The sequence below is a fragment of the Malaclemys terrapin genome, chromosome 17 (assembly GCF_027887155.1).
Source record: "Malaclemys terrapin pileata isolate rMalTer1 chromosome 17, rMalTer1.hap1, whole genome shotgun sequence".
Lineage (NCBI taxonomy): Eukaryota > Metazoa > Chordata > Testudines > Emydidae > Malaclemys > Malaclemys terrapin.
In genome coordinates this window covers 21758043-21773427 of record NC_071521.1, presented here as the reverse complement: position 1 = coordinate 21773427, position 15385 = coordinate 21758043, and the positions used below count along the sequence as shown (strand labels likewise).

The following is a 15385-nucleotide window of genomic DNA, read 5'->3' as shown; positions in this document are numbered from 1 at the left end:
GCAGAGCCCCAGGCTATGGGACACTGCCCCGGGGCGGCTGGGCCCAGGCAGCGCAGAGCCCCAGGCTACGGGACACTGCCCCGGGGCGGATAGGCCCAGCCAGCGCAGAGCCCCAGGCTATGGGACACTGCCCCGGGGCGGATAGGCCCAGCCAGCGCAGAGCCCCAGGCTATGGGACACTGCCCCGGGGCGGATAGGCCCAGCCAGCGCAGAGCCCCAGGCTATGGGACACTGCCCTGGCGCGGCTGGGCCCAGCCAGCGCAGAGCCCCAGGCTATGGGACACTGCCCCGGGGCGGATAGGCCCAGCCAGCGCAGAGCCCCAGGCTATGGGACACTGCCCCCGGGGCGGATAGGCCCAGCCAGCGCAGAGCCCCAGGCTATGGGACACTGCCCCGGGGCGGCTGGGCCCAGGCAGCGCAGAGCCCCAGGCTATGGGACACTGCCCCGGGGCGGATAGGCCCAGCCAGCGCAGAGCCCCAGGCTATGGGACACTGCCCCCGGGGCGGATAGGCCCAGGCAGCGCAGAGCCCCAGGCTACGGGACACTGCCCCGGGGCGGTTGGGCCCAGCCAGCGCAGAGCCCCAGGCTACGGGACACTGCCCCGGGGCGGCTGGGCCCAGCCAGCGCAGAGCCCCAGGCTACGGGACACTGCCCCGGGGCGGCTGGGCCCAGGCAGCGCAGAGCCCCAGGCTACGGGACACTGCCCCGGGGCGGCTGGGCCCAGGCAGCGCAGAGCCCCAGGCTACGGGACACTGCCCCGGGGCGGCTGGGCCGAGCCAGCGCAGAGCCCCAGGCTACGGGACACTGCCCCGGGGCTGCTGGGCCCAGCCAGCGCAGAGCCCCAGGCTACGGGACACTGCCCCGGGGCGGCTGGGCCCAGCCAGCGCAGAGCCCCAGGCTACGGGACACTGCCCCGGGGCGGCTGGGCCCAGCCAGCGCAGAGCCCCAGGCTATGGGACACTGCTCCGGGGCGGATAGGCCCAGGCAGCGCAGAGCCCCAGGCTATGGGACACTGCCCCGGGGCGTCTGGGCCCAGCCAGCGCAGAGCCCCAGGCTATGGGACACTGCTCCGGGGCGGATAGGCCCAGGCAGCGCAGAGCCCCAGGCTATGGGACACTGCCCCGGGGCGGATAGGCCCAGCCAGCGCAGAGCCCCAGGCTATGGGACACTGCGCCGGAGCGGCTGGGCCCAGGCAGCGCAGAGCCCCAGGCTATGGGACACTGCCCCGGGGCGGCTGGGCCCAAGCAGCGCAGAGCTCCAGGCTATGGGACACTGCCCCGGGGCGGCTGGGCCCAGGCAGCGCAGAGCCCCAGGCTACGGGACACTGCCCCGGGGCGGATAGGCCCAGCCAGCGCAGAGCCCCAGGCTACGGGACACTGCCCCGGGGCGGCTGGGCCCAGCCAGCGCAGAGCCCCAGGCTACGGGACACTGCCCCGGGGCGGATAGGCCCAGGCAGCGCAGAGCCCCAGGCTACGGGACACTGCCCCGGGGCGGCTGGGCCCAGCCAGCGCAGAGCCCCAGGCTATGGGACACTGCCCCGGGGCGGCTGGGCACAGCCAGCGCAGAGCCCCAGGCTACGGGACACTGCCACGGGGCGGCTGGGCCCAGCCAGCGCAGAGCCCCAGGCTACGGGACACTGCCCCGGGGCGGATAGGCCCAGCCAGCGCAGAGCCCCAGGCTACGGGACACTGCCCCGGGGCGGCTGGGCCCAGCCAGCGCAGAGCCCCAGGCTATGGGACACTGCCCCGGGGCGGCTGGGCACAGCCAGCGCAGAGCCCCAGGCTATGGGACACTGCCACGGGGCGGCTGGGCCCAGGCAGCGCAGAGCCCCAGGCTATGGGACACTGCCACGGGGCGGCTGGGCCCAGGCAGCGCAGAGCCCCAGGCTACGGGACACTGCCCCGGGGCGGATAGGCCCAGCCAGCGCAGAGCCCCAGGCTACGGGACACTGCCCCGGGGCGGCTGGGCCCAGCAAGCGCAGAGCCCCAGGCTACGGGACACTGCCCCGGGGCGGCTGGGCCCAGCAAGCGCAGAGCCCCAGGCTATGAGACACTGCCACGGGGCGGCTGGGCCCAGCCAGCGCAGAGCCCCAGGCTACGGGACACTGCCCCAGGGCGGCTGGGCCCAGCCAGCGCAGAGCCCCAGGCTATGGGACACTGCCCCGGGGCGGATAGGCCCAGGCAGCGCAGAGCCCCAGGCTATGGGACACTGCCCCGGGGCGGATAGGCCCAGGCAGCGCAGAGCCCCAGGCTATGGGACACTGCCCCGGGGCGGATAGGCCCAGGGAGCGCAGAGCCCCAGGCTATGGGACACTGCCCCGGGGCGGCTGGGCCCAGGCAGCGCAGAGCCCCAGGCTATGGGACACTGCCCCGGGGCGGCTGGGCCCAGCCAGCGCAGAGCCCCAGGCTATGGGACACTGCCCCGGGGCGGCTGGGCCCAAGCATCGCAGAGCCCCAGGCTATGGGACACTGCCCCGGCGCGGCTGGGCCCAGCCAGCGCAGAGCCCCAGGCTATGGGACACTGCCCCGGGGCGGCTGGGCCCAGGCAGCGCAGAGCCCCAGGCTACGGGACACTGCCCCGGGGCGGATAGGCCCAGCCAGCGCAGAGCCCCAGGCTATGGGACACTGCCCCGGGGCGGATAGGCCCAGCCAGCGCAGAGCCCCAGGCTATGGGACACTGCCCCGGGGCGGATAGGCCCAGCCAGCGCAGAGCCCCAGGCTATGGGACACTGCCCTGGCGCGGCTGGGCCCAGCCAGCGCAGAGCCCCAGGCTATGGGACACTGCCCCGGGGCGGATAGGCCCAGCCAGCGCAGAGCCCCAGGCTATGGGACACTGCCCCCGGGGCGGATAGGCCCAGCCAGCGCAGAGCCCCAGGCTATGGGACACTGCCCCGGGGCGGCTGGGCCCAGGCAGCGCAGAGCCCCAGGCTATGGGACACTGCTCCGGGGCGGATAGGCCCAGCCAGCGCAGAGCCCCAGGCTATGGGACACTGCCCCCGGGGCGGATAGGCCCAGGCAGCGCAGAGCCCCAGGCTATGGGACACTGCCCCGGGGCGGTTGGGCCCAGCCAGCGCAGAGCCCCAGGCTACGGGACACTGCCCCGGGGCGGCTGGGCCCAGCCAGCGCAGAGCCCCAGGCTACGGGACACTGCCCCGGGGCGGCTGGGCCCAGGCAGCGCAGAGCCCCAGGCTACGGGACACTGCCCCGGGGCGGCTGGGCCCAGGCAGCGCAGAGCCCCAGGCTACGGGACACTGCCCCGGGGCGGTTGGGCCCAGCCAGCGCAGAGCCCCAGGCTACGGGACACTGCCCCGGGGCGGCTGGGCCCAGCCAGCGCAGAGCCCCAGGCTACGGGACACTGCCCCGGGGCGGCTGGGCCCAGGCAGCGCAGAGCCCCAGGCTACGGGACACTGCCCCGGGGCGGCTGGGCCCAGGCAGCGCAGAGCCCCAGGCTACGGGACACTGCCCCGGGGCGGCTGGGCCCAGCCAGCGCAGAGCCCCAGGCTACGGGACACTGCCCCGGGGCTGCTGGGCCCAGCCAGCGCAGAGCCCCAGGCTACGGGACACTGCCCCGGGGCGGCTGGGCCCAGCCAGCGCAGAGCCCCAGGCTACGGGACACTGCCCCGGGGCGGATAGGCCCAGCCAGCGCAGAGCCCAGGCTATGGGACACTGCCCCGGGGCGGATAGGCCCAGGCAGCGCAGAGCCCCAGGCTACGGGACACTGCCCCGGGGCGGATAGGCCCAGCCAGCGCAGAGCCCCAGGCTATGGGACACTGCCCTGGCGCGGCTGGGCCCAGCCAGCGCAGAGCCCCAGGCTATGGGACACTGCCCCGGGGCGGATAGGCCCAGCCAGCGCAGAGCCCCAGGCTATGGGACACTGCCCCCGGGGCGGATAGGCCCAGCCAGCGCAGAGCCCCAGGCTATGGGACACTGCCCCGGGGCGGCTGGGCCCAGGCAGCGCAGAGCCCCAGGCTATGGGACACTGCTCCGGGGCGGATAGGCCCAGCCAGCGCAGAGCCCCAGGCTATGGGACACTGCCCCCGGGGCGGATAGGCCCAGGCAGCGCAGAGCCCCAGGCTACGGGACACTGCCCCGGGGCGGTTGGGCCCAGCCAGCGCAGAGCCCCAGGCTACGGGACACTGCCCCGGGGCGGCTGGGCCCAGCCAGCGCAGAGCCCCAGGCTACGGGACACTGCCCCGGGGCGGCTGGGCCCAGGCAGCGCAGAGCCCCAGGCTACGGGACACTGCCCCGGGGCGGCTGGGCCCAGGCAGCGCAGAGCCCCAGGCTACGGGACACTGCCCCGGGGCGGCTGGGCCCAGCCAGCGCAGAGCCCCAGGCTACGGGACACTGCCCCGGGGCTGCTGGGCCCAGCCAGCGCAGAGCCCCAGGCTACGGGACACTGCCCCGGGGCGGCTGGGCCCAGCCAGCGCAGAGCCCCAGGCTACGGGACACTGCCCCGGGGCGGATAGGCCCAGCCAGCGCAGAGCCCAGGCTATGGGACACTGCCCCGGGGCGGATAGGCCCAGGCAGCGCAGAGCCCCAGGCTACGGGACACTGCCCCGGGGCGGCTGGGCCCAGCCAGCGCAGAGCCCCAGGCTATGGGACACTGCTCCGGGGCGGATAGGCCCAGGCAGCGCAGAGCCCCAGGCTATGGGACACTGCCCCGGGGCGTCTGGGCCCAGCCAGCGCAGAGCCCCAGGCTATGGGACACTGCTCCGGGGCGGATAGGCCCAGGCAGCGCAGAGCCTCAGGCTATGGGACACTGCCCCGGGGCGGATAGGCCCAGCCAGCGCAGAGCCCCAGGCTATGGGACACTGCGCCGGAGCGGCTGGGCCCAGGCAGCGCAGAGCCCCAGGCTATGGGACACTGCCCCGGGGCGGCTGGGCCCAAGCAGCGCAGAGCCCCAGGCTATGGGACACTGCCCCGGGGCGGCTGGGCCCAGCCAGCGCAGAGCCCCAGGCTATGGGACACTGCCCCGGGGCGGCTGGGCCCAGCCAGCGCAGAGCCCCAGGCTACGGGACACTGCCCCGGGGCGGCTGGGCCCAGGCAGCGCAGAGCCCCAGGCTACGGGACACTGCCCCGGGGCGGATAGGCCCAGGCAGCGCAGAGCCCCAGGCTACGGGACACTGCCCCGGGGCGGTTGGGCCCAGCCAGCGCAGAGCCCCAGGCTACGGGACACTGCCCCGGGGCGGCTGGGCCCAGCCAGCGCAGAGCCCCAGGCTACGGGACACTGCCCCGGGGCGGCTGGGCCCAGGCAGCGCAGAGCCCCAGGCTACGGGACACTGCCCCGGGGCGGCTGGGCCCAGGCAGCGCAGAGCCCCAGGCTACGGGACACTGCCCCGGGGCGGCTGGGCCCAGCCAGCGCAGAGCCCCAGGCTACGGGACACTGCCCCGGGGCTGCTGGGCCCAGCCAGCGCAGAGCCCCAGGCTACGGGACACTGCCCCGGGGCGGCTGGGCCCAGCCAGCGCAGAGCCCCAGGCTACGGGACACTGCCCCGGGGCGGATAGGCCCAGCCAGCGCAGAGCCCAGGCTACGGGACACTGCCCCGGGGCGGCTGGGCCCAGGCAGCGCAGAGCCCCAGGCTACGGGACACTGCCCCGGGGCGGCTGGGCCCAGGCAGCGCAGAGCCCCAGGCTACGGGACACTGCCCCGGGGCGGCTGGGCCCAGCCAGCGCAGAGCCCCAGGCTACGGGACACTGCCCCGGGGCTGCTGGGCCCAGCCAGCGCAGAGCCCCAGGCTACGGGACACTGCCCCGGGGCGGCTGGGCCCAGCCAGCGCAGAGCCCCAGGCTACGGGACACTGCCCCGGGGCGGATAGGCCCAGCCAGCGCAGAGCCCAGGCTACGGGACACTGCCCCGGGGCGGCTGGGCCCAGCCAGCGCAGAGCCCCAGGCTACGGGACACTGCCCCGGGGCGGATAGGCCCAGGCAGCGCAGAGCCCCAGGCTACGGGACACTGCCCCGGGGCGGCTGGGCCCAGCCAGCGCAGAGCCCCAGGCTATGGGACACTGCTCCGGGGCGGATAGGCCCAGGCAGCGCAGAGCCCCAGGCTATGGGACACTGCCCCGGGGCGTCTGGGCCCAGCCAGCGCAGAGCCCCAGGCTATGGGACACTGCTCCGGGGCGGATAGGCCCAGGCAGCGCAGAGCCCCAGGCTATGGGACACTGCCCCGGGGCGGATAGGCCCAGCCAGCGCAGAGCCCCAGGCTATGGGACACTGCGCCGGAGCGGCTGGGCCCAGGCAGCGCAGAGCCCCAGGCTATGGGACACTGCCCCGGGGCGGCTGGGCCCAAGCAGCGCAGAGCCCCAGGCTATGGGACACTGCCCCGGGGCGGCTGGGCCCAGCCAGCGCAGAGCCCCAGGCTACGGGACACTGCCCCGGGGCGGCTGGGCCCAGCCAGCGCAGAGCCCCAGGCTACGGGACACTGCCCCGGGGCGGCTGGGCCCAGGCAGCGCAGAGCCCCAGGCTACGGGACACTGCCCCGGGGCGGCTGGGCCCAGGCAGCGCAGAGCCCCAGGCTACGGGACACTGCTCCGGGGCGGATAGGCCCAGCCAGCGCAGAGCCCCAGGCTACGGGACACTGCCCCGGGGCGGCTGGGCCCAGCCAGCGCAGAGCCCCAGGCTATGGGACACTGCCCCGGGGCGGATAGGCCCAGGCAGCGCAGAGCCCCAGGCTATGGGACACTGCCCCGGGGCGGCTGGGCCCAGGCAGCGCAGAGCCCCAGGCTACGGGACACTGCCCCGGGGCGGCTGGGCCCAGCCAGCGCAGAGCCCCAGGCTATCGCGACAATACTCCTGGCTCTTTACACCAGCATGCGCGGGTTTGTCCTGGAGTTGCTGAGTCACTGCAGGCCCCTCTGAAGTGCTGGGTCCCCGGCCCTGCACTTGCGTCTGTCTGGCTGTGCCCACTAGGAGACTCCACCGGGGTCAAAGCAGGTCTCCGCTCTTTGAAATGGCCGCTGCTGGCCTCCCCGAGAAGGCAGCATGTGCATTTGCGGGGTGCTCCGAGGCTGACCTTGGGCTGCGAGGGTGGCAGAGATTCGTTGCTGCAGCAGGAGCAGCCGGCAGCTCAAATGGCGGAAAAAGCGTGAGGGGGAGGAAGGAAGCCCAGACCACAGTCTGTGCTCCTCACCCCCGAGCGAGCGGAGAGCTCGCTGAGAGCTGCAGCCGGCCTGCCATGGAGGGGGGAAATCCCCTTCCCCCCTCCCCCAGTGAGCTCGAATAGCACGCAGCCTGCCTAGAACCGGCTGCTGCACGAGCGAGGAGCTGAGCTCAATGCTGCTGCGGGAGGGGGAAAGACTCATGAATGACGAGGGGGAGGGAGCCGGCATTGGGCACTAGGGCTCTGCGGCCCACTGGGCTCCGTGCTGCTGATAGCGAGAAATGTGAGCTGGCTGCATCACTGCAGTACCCACTGCAGACACACAGAGAGGGGAAGAGCGCGCAGCGAGGAACCAGCTCCCAGCTCTGAGCATCCTGGGGACAGGCTCCCTCACAGCAAGGAAACAGCTCCGGGGAGAGCCTTCTAGAGCAGCAGCCCAGAGACCCCCCCCCCAGCACTGAGCCCCCCCAGGGGACAGGCTCCGCCAGCAACAGCAAGGATTTGGCAAGGCCCTTGCTTCCAGCCAGCCCTGCACCTGCTGTGCTGCCAAGGATCTCGCCTTTGCAGAGATGATCCCAGCAGAAGCTGCCGCCTCTTGTACGGCTCTGCCAGTCCAGTAGCCTGCCGATGCCGTGTGCACTTGCCGTCGCTGACAGTGTTGCATCAGCATCGTACCTGCAGAAGCAAAAATCCCATCCTGCCCAGAGAGCTGGCTTGCTGGTGCGAGGAGTCGAGGAGGCTGGCTGGGAACCAAAGCCCTGGGAAGAGGCGGTTGTCCTTCATCATTGCAGCCTGGAGGAGTCGCATCCCTGGGATCGAAGGGGCAGACGGGGCAGTGCCAGGGAACCGGGCCTCCTGGCGCACATCTGCAGCAGGCCTGGCAGGGAGCTGGGCTCCCTCCTGAGCCCAGCATCCGGAACAAGCACGGCTGGGGGACTGCGGCCTTTTGTCCTGCCCTTAGGGGGGAATCACCCCTTTGCTGGGCGGGATCGCCAACAGCAGACGAGGCTGCATTGAGCAGGTCCTTGCCAGGGGGCATCAGGAGGCTGGACCGGACCTGAGGAAGAGCCAGGCTGGATCTGGAGAGGGTGTGGATAGCAGAGAGCCAGGGCGCTGGGCAAGCAGCATTGTAGCCTGCATCTCCTCTGCCTTTCAGATAACCTCTAGTGACAGGGCCTCCAGTCCGCCAGCAGCCCGTCCCGCAAGGCAGGAGCCTCCTTAAAGAACAGGGCTTTGAAGCCCCACAGCCCAGCCCAGGTAAGGGGATTTAGTGTGTGTCCGTGGTGGGCATCCGCCTGCAGGACTGTGTGTGCGCCTGGGCATGTGTGTGAGTGCTGTGTAACTGTGCACGGCTGTGTGCATGCTGTGTGTTAGTGTGAGTGCTGTGTGTGTGCTGCGTGTCATTGCCTACAGCGTGATCACTGTGAACACCGTGTGCCTGTGTCAGCATGGAATGTGCGGGGAGTGTGAATGCTGTGTGTTCACTTGTGAGATGCGTGAGTGTGAGCGTTGTATGTCAGTGTGTGTGTGGTGTGTGCCTCTTGAGCATTGCCTATCACTGTGTGTGCCAGGTGTGTCACTCCTGTGTTGTGTAGCAGTGTGGGTGTGTCACATATGTGTTGTGTAGCAGGGTGTGTACTGTGTGTCAGTGTGTGTGCCGAGTGTGTCACATATGTGTTGTGTAGCAGTGGGGGGTGCTGTGTGTTGGTGTGTGTGCCCGGTGTGTCACTCCTGTGTTGTGTAGTTGTGTGTCAGTGTGTGTGCCAGGTGTGTTATTCCTGTGTTGTGTAGCAGGCTGTGTGCTGTGTGTCAGAGTGTGTGCCGGGTGTGTCACTGCTGTGTTGTGTAGCAGGGTGTGTGCTGTGTGTCGGGTGTATCACTCCTGTGTTGTGTAGCAGGGTGTATGCTGTGTGCCGGGTGTGTCACTCCTGTGTTGTGTAGCAGGGTGTGTGTTGTGTGCCGGGTATGTCATTCCTGTGTTGTGTAGCAGGATGTGTGCTGTGTGCTGGGTGTGTCACTCCTGTGTTGTGTAGCAGGGTGTGTGTTGTGTGCCGGGTATGTCATTCCTGTGTTGTGTAGCAGGGTGTGTGCTGTGTAGCGGGGTGTATGTTGTGTAGCAGGGTGTGTGCTGTGTTGTGTGCCGGGTGTGTCACTCCTGTGTTGTGTAGCAGGGTGTGTGTTGTGTAGCAGGGTGCGTGTTGTGTTGTGTAGCAGGGTGTGTGTTGTGTTGTGTGCCAGGTGTGTCACTCCTGTGTTGTGTAGCAGGGTGTGTGTTGTGTTGTGTAGCAGGGTGTGTGCTGTGTTGTCCCTGTGGTTGTGTAGGTGGAACGGAGCACACTGCAGCCAGGCACAGCGGGCAGCCTGGGGAGGAGGAGTTGCTGCCCCCAAGGCCTGCTGGCTGTGATGGAGGGTCAGGGCAGGCCCAGCGAACTCACCAGCTCTTCCACCCGCTTCCTGCTGAGCCCCACTGCCTTAGAACAAGACGTTTGGGAGGAATGAGCGGTTTGATGGGGTTCCCTCCGCTGGCCCCTTGGGCAGCCCCATAGCCAGACAGCCCTGGCCAACGGTCCTGTGGCCAAGCAGCCCCCTTTAGGTGGCCCCGTGGCTGCATGGCCCCATGATCAGCTCTTGCGGAGTGTGCTGAGGGCAGCTCCCGGCCAGGGTAGGAATTTGCCAGGCCTGCAATGAAGGAGCCTCCATCATCCTCTCCAGGGGGGCAGGGCTGTCTCCTTGCCACTAGCAAGGCAATACCTAGTGACAGTCACCCCTTCACCCCGAAACGCGGGTGCCCTCTCAGCCCTGTCCCAAGAGCCCTGGGGTGGGGGACACAGAAGAGAGAGAGAAGCCAGGGCAGAGCGAATGTGTGTGGGGGGAGATAATGTGGGGAGAGTGACCCAATCGATGGGGGCGGGGGGGGGGGCTAACGCACAGATCCGGGGGGTGGGGGGAGCCCCGAACACCTGAGAAAGGGCCCCTGAGACCCAGGGGGAGGAGGGGGAGTAACAGGCTACTTATGCATCTGGGATTTCTAGGGGAGACATCAGAATCTGTCCTGGGCTTTGGTCAGGGAGGCTGAGCCCCTCCCCCAGAATCCCCTCTCCCCACGCCCAGCCCCGGGGAACTGACAGGGAGGTACTGGAGAGCAGAGGCCTGTGGGAAATGCCTGGCGACTCCCAGGTCTTGCAGCTGTGCTGGGCCAGCCAGGCCTCTGGGGTGCCCCCCTTGGGTCTGCCCAAGGAGCAGAGAGTGAGGCGCTGGCTCCAGCCACCCAGTGACCCCCATTGAACACTTGCAGATTTCAAATCTCCCGTGAGCCGTGTCTCCAACTTCCTGTTGCTTTGTGTTTCCAGCCTTTTCCTGCGAGTGGCTGCAGGGGACGCGGAGCTGAGGCTGGGGCAGCGCTGCAGGGCTGATCCGTGGCTACACTCCTGCATCCCCACCAACGGAGCCGGTCCGCTCCCCAGCAGGACGCTTCCTGGCTCTGGGGCTGGTGCCCACCTACTACCCTGGGGGAGCTGCTGGCTCCACGAACCTCAGTGACTGCGAGGGGGAGAGACAAAGTCAGAGCAAAGGAATTCACGCACACATTCTTCAGCCCTGCCGGGATCTTACCCAGAAAGAGGAAAACAGGCTGGGTGGGGGCAGGGCACCTGTGGGAAGGTGCAGGCTGCATTGCTGGGAGCTGTCCTGGGATGAACTGGAGCCCTGACTCATCTGCTCCAGGGCCAGGAGAAAGCCTGGCTGTCCCTAAGCCTCTTGCCTGAGTTTGCTATTTCCAGCTGATGATGATCTGGCTTGGAAAGCGACAGCACACAGAGGGTGGGAGATCTCTCAGCGCCAAGGCTGCCACAGGATTAAGCATCTGAGAAAGGCACTGCGGGGAGGAAGCGCTTTGATCATCAGACTGGAACCTAGGAGCAGAAAGGCTCCGCTCGGCAGGATGCTGCTGTGACTGCAGCCACTTCCTGTGCACGCCTCCGCCCTCTAGGAATGCGGGGGGAGCTAGGGTGACTGGACTCCAGAGGGAACTTGGTTGCCTAGAGCTGCACCTTTCTCCCAGGATGTGCCCCTGCTCCAGTGGCTTTCTCCAGCCCTATCGCTTCACTGCCCGAACACGATTGAAAGCTCTGCATGCTGCCAGCGCGTTTTAGCCTCATGCAGGCACCCCTTGCAGAACCCCGAGCCGTGGACAGCAATGTGAAAACAATCCTCATGTCGTGTCTCAAAGGGCAACAGGTCATCATCAAAATGGAGGCGATGAAGATCATCCACCCGGAGAAGTTCTCGGAGCTACAGGCCTCCCAGCCACGCTACACCTCAGCGCCCCGCCGGGAGCCCCCTCTCGTGGCCAAGCGCGCCTGGCCATCAGAGTCCGAGATCATTGTCAATCAGGCGTGCGGGGACATCCCTGCCCTGGACAGTAACCCTGGCTCTCTGGGGCTGCCCCGGACTCCGCCCCTGCCGCGGCGAGAGCGAATATACCAAGCGCAGCGCAAGGGCAGCTCGGAGGTCTGTTACCACCGCCAGCCGCCCTCAGACGAGGTGATCGTTAACCAGTACGTACTGCACCCCTCCACGCCGTGCGAGCCCCTCGAGTGCCCCACCTGCGGCCACATGTACAATTTCACCAACAAGCGGCCCCGCATCCTCTCCTGCCTGCACTCGGTGTGCGAGGAGTGCCTGCAGATCCTCTATGAGTCCTGCCCCAAATACAAGTTCATCTCCTGCCCCACCTGCAAGCGGGAAACCGTGCTCTTCACCGACTACGGGCTGGCCGCGCTGGCGGTGAACACCAGTATCCTGAACAGACTGCCCGCTGAGGCCCTGGCCGCCAACCCTGTGCAGTGGAGCAGCGACGCCGACCGCAGCTGCTATCAGACCTTCCGCCAATACTGTGGCGCAGCCTGCACCTGCCACATCCGAAATCCACTGTCTTCCTGCACCATCATGTAACCTGTGCACCCTGCCCTGCCTAGCCCCGCACCGCCTCCCTGCCCCGGGGCCGGACAGTGTGAGAGACGACCAGGGACCTCCCAGGGGACGACAGGACCGAGTGAGGGTGGCAGGTCTGACTAGCTCCCCTGGTGCTGCAGGTGCTATACACATCATCCCCTGGCCCAGCTCCCCATGCCAGCACAGGGCATCCCCACCTGCTCAGCGCTCAAGTTTAGGTGGGGGCTACTGGGAACACAGCCCCCTCGGTAATACGAAGCCACTGGCTGAGCAGAGGGACATTCCTATCCTGCGACTCACGCTCCCCCTGTGTCTGGACAGGTGCCACTCAACCCCCTGTGCTCACTCCCTGGGCAGCTTGCTTCCCGTTGCCTTCCCCTGGCTCTGTGGTCTGGTCAGGGGGGAGCAGCTCTGCCCAGGCACGGCCCCACCACTGGCCTGGCTGACCCGTGGCACCGATGACCCCATGCGGCACAGCACACTCCACCTACAGAGGTGACACGGGTGGGGAGCTGGGCTGTACGTGAGACCTGAACCTGCCTCCCACAGGGATGGGATGGGGAGATTGCCACACGTCAGCCAGATCCTCTCTGCATTATTTGCCAAAGCTTTCATCTCAGTGGCCAAGCTGACACGCGTCCAAGTAACTGCAGCCAATTAAACCCGTTGCCATTGGCCTCCCATTATTAACAGACGTAGCCCATTTCCTCCACAGGCCCTCCAGGAAAGCTCCCATTTGTCCTCGTTTTGGAGGATCTTTGTTTGCCCATCCCTGTCTGGGGACACCCCGTCCTTTGGGTGGTTCGTGTTAATAAAGGCATTGAGTTGTGATCCTTCTTCCATGGGTTCTGTATGCCTCTGGGAGGGGAGGGGCCCGCGGATCTCCTCGCTCAGCCTTTCTGCTCCATGCTGCCAGGCGGGCAGCAGAGGCTGAAGCCTTTGTCAAAGTGTGCCATGCCATGTTCCTCCCCTCTGCTCCGCAGTAGGGCAGCCCAGGAGCGGGGGCCCCAGAGGGTATCTGGCTAGCAAGCCAAGGCCACCACAGCCTCTTGTCCTACTAACTGCAGAGGATGGGGTGACTGATCTGCCTATGACAGCGTCCCTGTCCCCGAAGGGGCTGTGGTGAGAGCGGCTACACAGCACCCGGCCCTCTGTTATCTCTCACACAGGGGGAAACAGCTGCCCTGCTTGGAGACTTTATCTCTTCAGGAGAGCTTGCTGCAAAAAAGCAAAAAAAGGAAATAAAAAAAGAATCAAACAAGCCATAAGCTGCGAGGTACAGCAGTGCGAGGGCGCTGAACGCACACTCCCTGGGGAACGCTGCCCAGGCTTGGGCCCAGATCAGCCATCCGGGGCAGTATTGTCTGTACACACCTGGATCCCGTATCTTCTGGGCCCTCTGGCCATGGCTGGCTCTGCCAGGTGAGCTCTAGACACCCAGCTCAGCTCACCTCACAAATGTCGGTGTGAGTTCGTACCTACTTATTACACTGCCAGAGCCCCAAGAGCCAAACCCACCCTCCTCTCCAGGGAGCCCAGAGCTGGCCTCGGCGCCGTTAGGGAGAGGGAAGGTGAGAGCTGGAAGTAGTCCTGCAGGGTCCCTGGGGAAGACACTGCAGTGCAGACAACCCCCTGGCTCCCAGCCCCGTGGACACAGCCAGAGCACGAGCACTCCCAGCAGCCCCGCCGAGGCTGGAGAAGAGTCCCGAGAAGCCATGCTCACTGGGCAGTGGTAGGACAGGGCTGGGGAGAGCACCGAGAACAGGGCCTGACAGCGTTTTGTTTTCGCTCTGCCGATTCCTCCTGTCGCTGGTTGTGATGATGCTCCTGTTTTCTACCTGGCCTTGTTAACCCCTGCTCCATCTCCCAAATAAAGATTATACTGGAACGAACCACACCGAGCATCTATAGAGTATGTTGCATGGGGCAAGGAGCTGGGGTGCGGGAGCAGGAGGCCGTTTAGCTGGGACTAGACAAGGCCGGGATTCCTGTGGAGGCATTTACAAACCTCGCCAACAGCCTGCTGCCCGCCCCTGGCTGGCTCACCGCTGGTGCCGGGGAGGCCCCGAGCCTGGCAGAGGTGGGACCTGGCAGCTCATGGCAGTGAGCCCGTGAGGAAAGGCTTTCTCCAGGGACAGGGACCTGTGCCAGCCCCCTCCTACTCGCCCCCAGCTCTCTGCCCAGCACTGGGCCCCCGTGCCTAATGCGGGTGTCTGAGCTGCATGCCAGGAACAGGGTATTGTTCTGGAGTCGCTCTGGCCTGGGCTCCAGGCAGCAACTGCCGACTCCCTCCTTCCCCGCACATCCAGCACCTGTCCTGCGTGGGCGGTTACCAACCCTCCAGGATTGTCCTGGGGTCTCCAGGAATTAAAAGATACCTTTCATGTGATGAAACCTCCAGGAAGCCGTAAGGCAGGGCTGCAGGCCGGGAATGGAGCTGGCCCTATGGGGCAGCCGCTGCAGAGCCCCTGACCCTACAGACCACACGGCCTGCTCCAGCGCAGCAGCAGTTCCTCCCCGATAGGTTGGCAGCCCCAGCAGGGCACAGGGCACTTTCCCAAGCAGCATTTGAGCACCTAGTATGAGCTTTAGGGCTGTGCCTAGACCTTGGGTGATGACTGGAGATGGAAGCTGAGTTAACAACCCTCCAGTCCTCGCCTGCGAACCCTAAGGCAGGAAATGACTGTCCAGAAGGCTCTGAGGGTTCAGATCTTAGGGATGTTTTATAAACTATCAATACCAAGACAATTGGTGCATTAAAAATACATTGAGAGACGGAGAATCGGACAGTATTGAGAACTGCATGGCCACCGCGCTGCGGCCGAGAACGTGGTGAAAGTTCTGTATAAAGGCTGGACCCGACCCAGAGGCTCTGGTTAGCCCCTAGCAGGGCCGGCTCTGGCTTTTTTTGCCACTCCAGGCAAAAAAGCCTCCTGCCGCCCCCGGCCCCCCAGCGGGGAACGCGGCAGGGGAGGGCGGCGAGCCCAGCCGGGGCCCCGCTCTCCCCGACCGGCCGGAGCGCCGGGAGGAGGGCCGCGGCCCCGCTCTCCTCGGCCGGCCGGAGCGCTCTCCCCGGGTGAGCTCCGCCCCCCTCCAGGTGCCACCCCAAGCACATGCTGGAGCCGGCCCTGCCCCCTAGGCTCCTACACTGCCTGCTAGCATGTGCAGCCAGACAAATGCCATGTGTGCGCAGTCCAGGTGCCCTTGGACCCACTCCTGAGTCGTTCGCCCCAGTTCTTCACTGCTATGGGGAGACGAGCTAGACAGTCCCATTAGGCCCCACGCCCAGTAGTAGCATGTCCTCCCATTAGTGCCAAGTGCAGTCATGGTCAG

At 67.4% G+C, this 15385-nt stretch overlaps 2 protein-coding genes across 2 annotated transcripts in view; one reads left to right on the top strand and one right to left on the bottom strand.

Moving 5' to 3' along the window:
- The window catches only part of LOC128825399 (uncharacterized), a 55531-nt gene extending 47393 nt beyond the window's left edge, over window positions 1-8138 (bottom strand). The window contains exon 1 of the mRNA XM_054007887.1: window positions 7775-8138. Within this exon, the coding sequence (XP_053863862.1) occupies window positions 7775-8138 (364 nt within the window). The remainder of the gene's footprint in view (window positions 1-7774) is intronic.
- Window positions 7294-12883, top strand: RNF208 (ring finger protein 208). Its single transcript, XM_054007966.1, has 2 exons — window positions 7294-8356; window positions 10450-12883. Exon 2 carries the CDS (start codon window positions 11231-11233, stop codon window positions 12050-12052), a length of 822 nt encoding a protein of 273 aa, XP_053863941.1. The 5' UTR covers window positions 7294-8356; window positions 10450-11230; the 3' UTR covers window positions 12053-12883.
- The last annotated feature ends 2502 nt before the right edge of the window (window positions 12884-15385 follow it).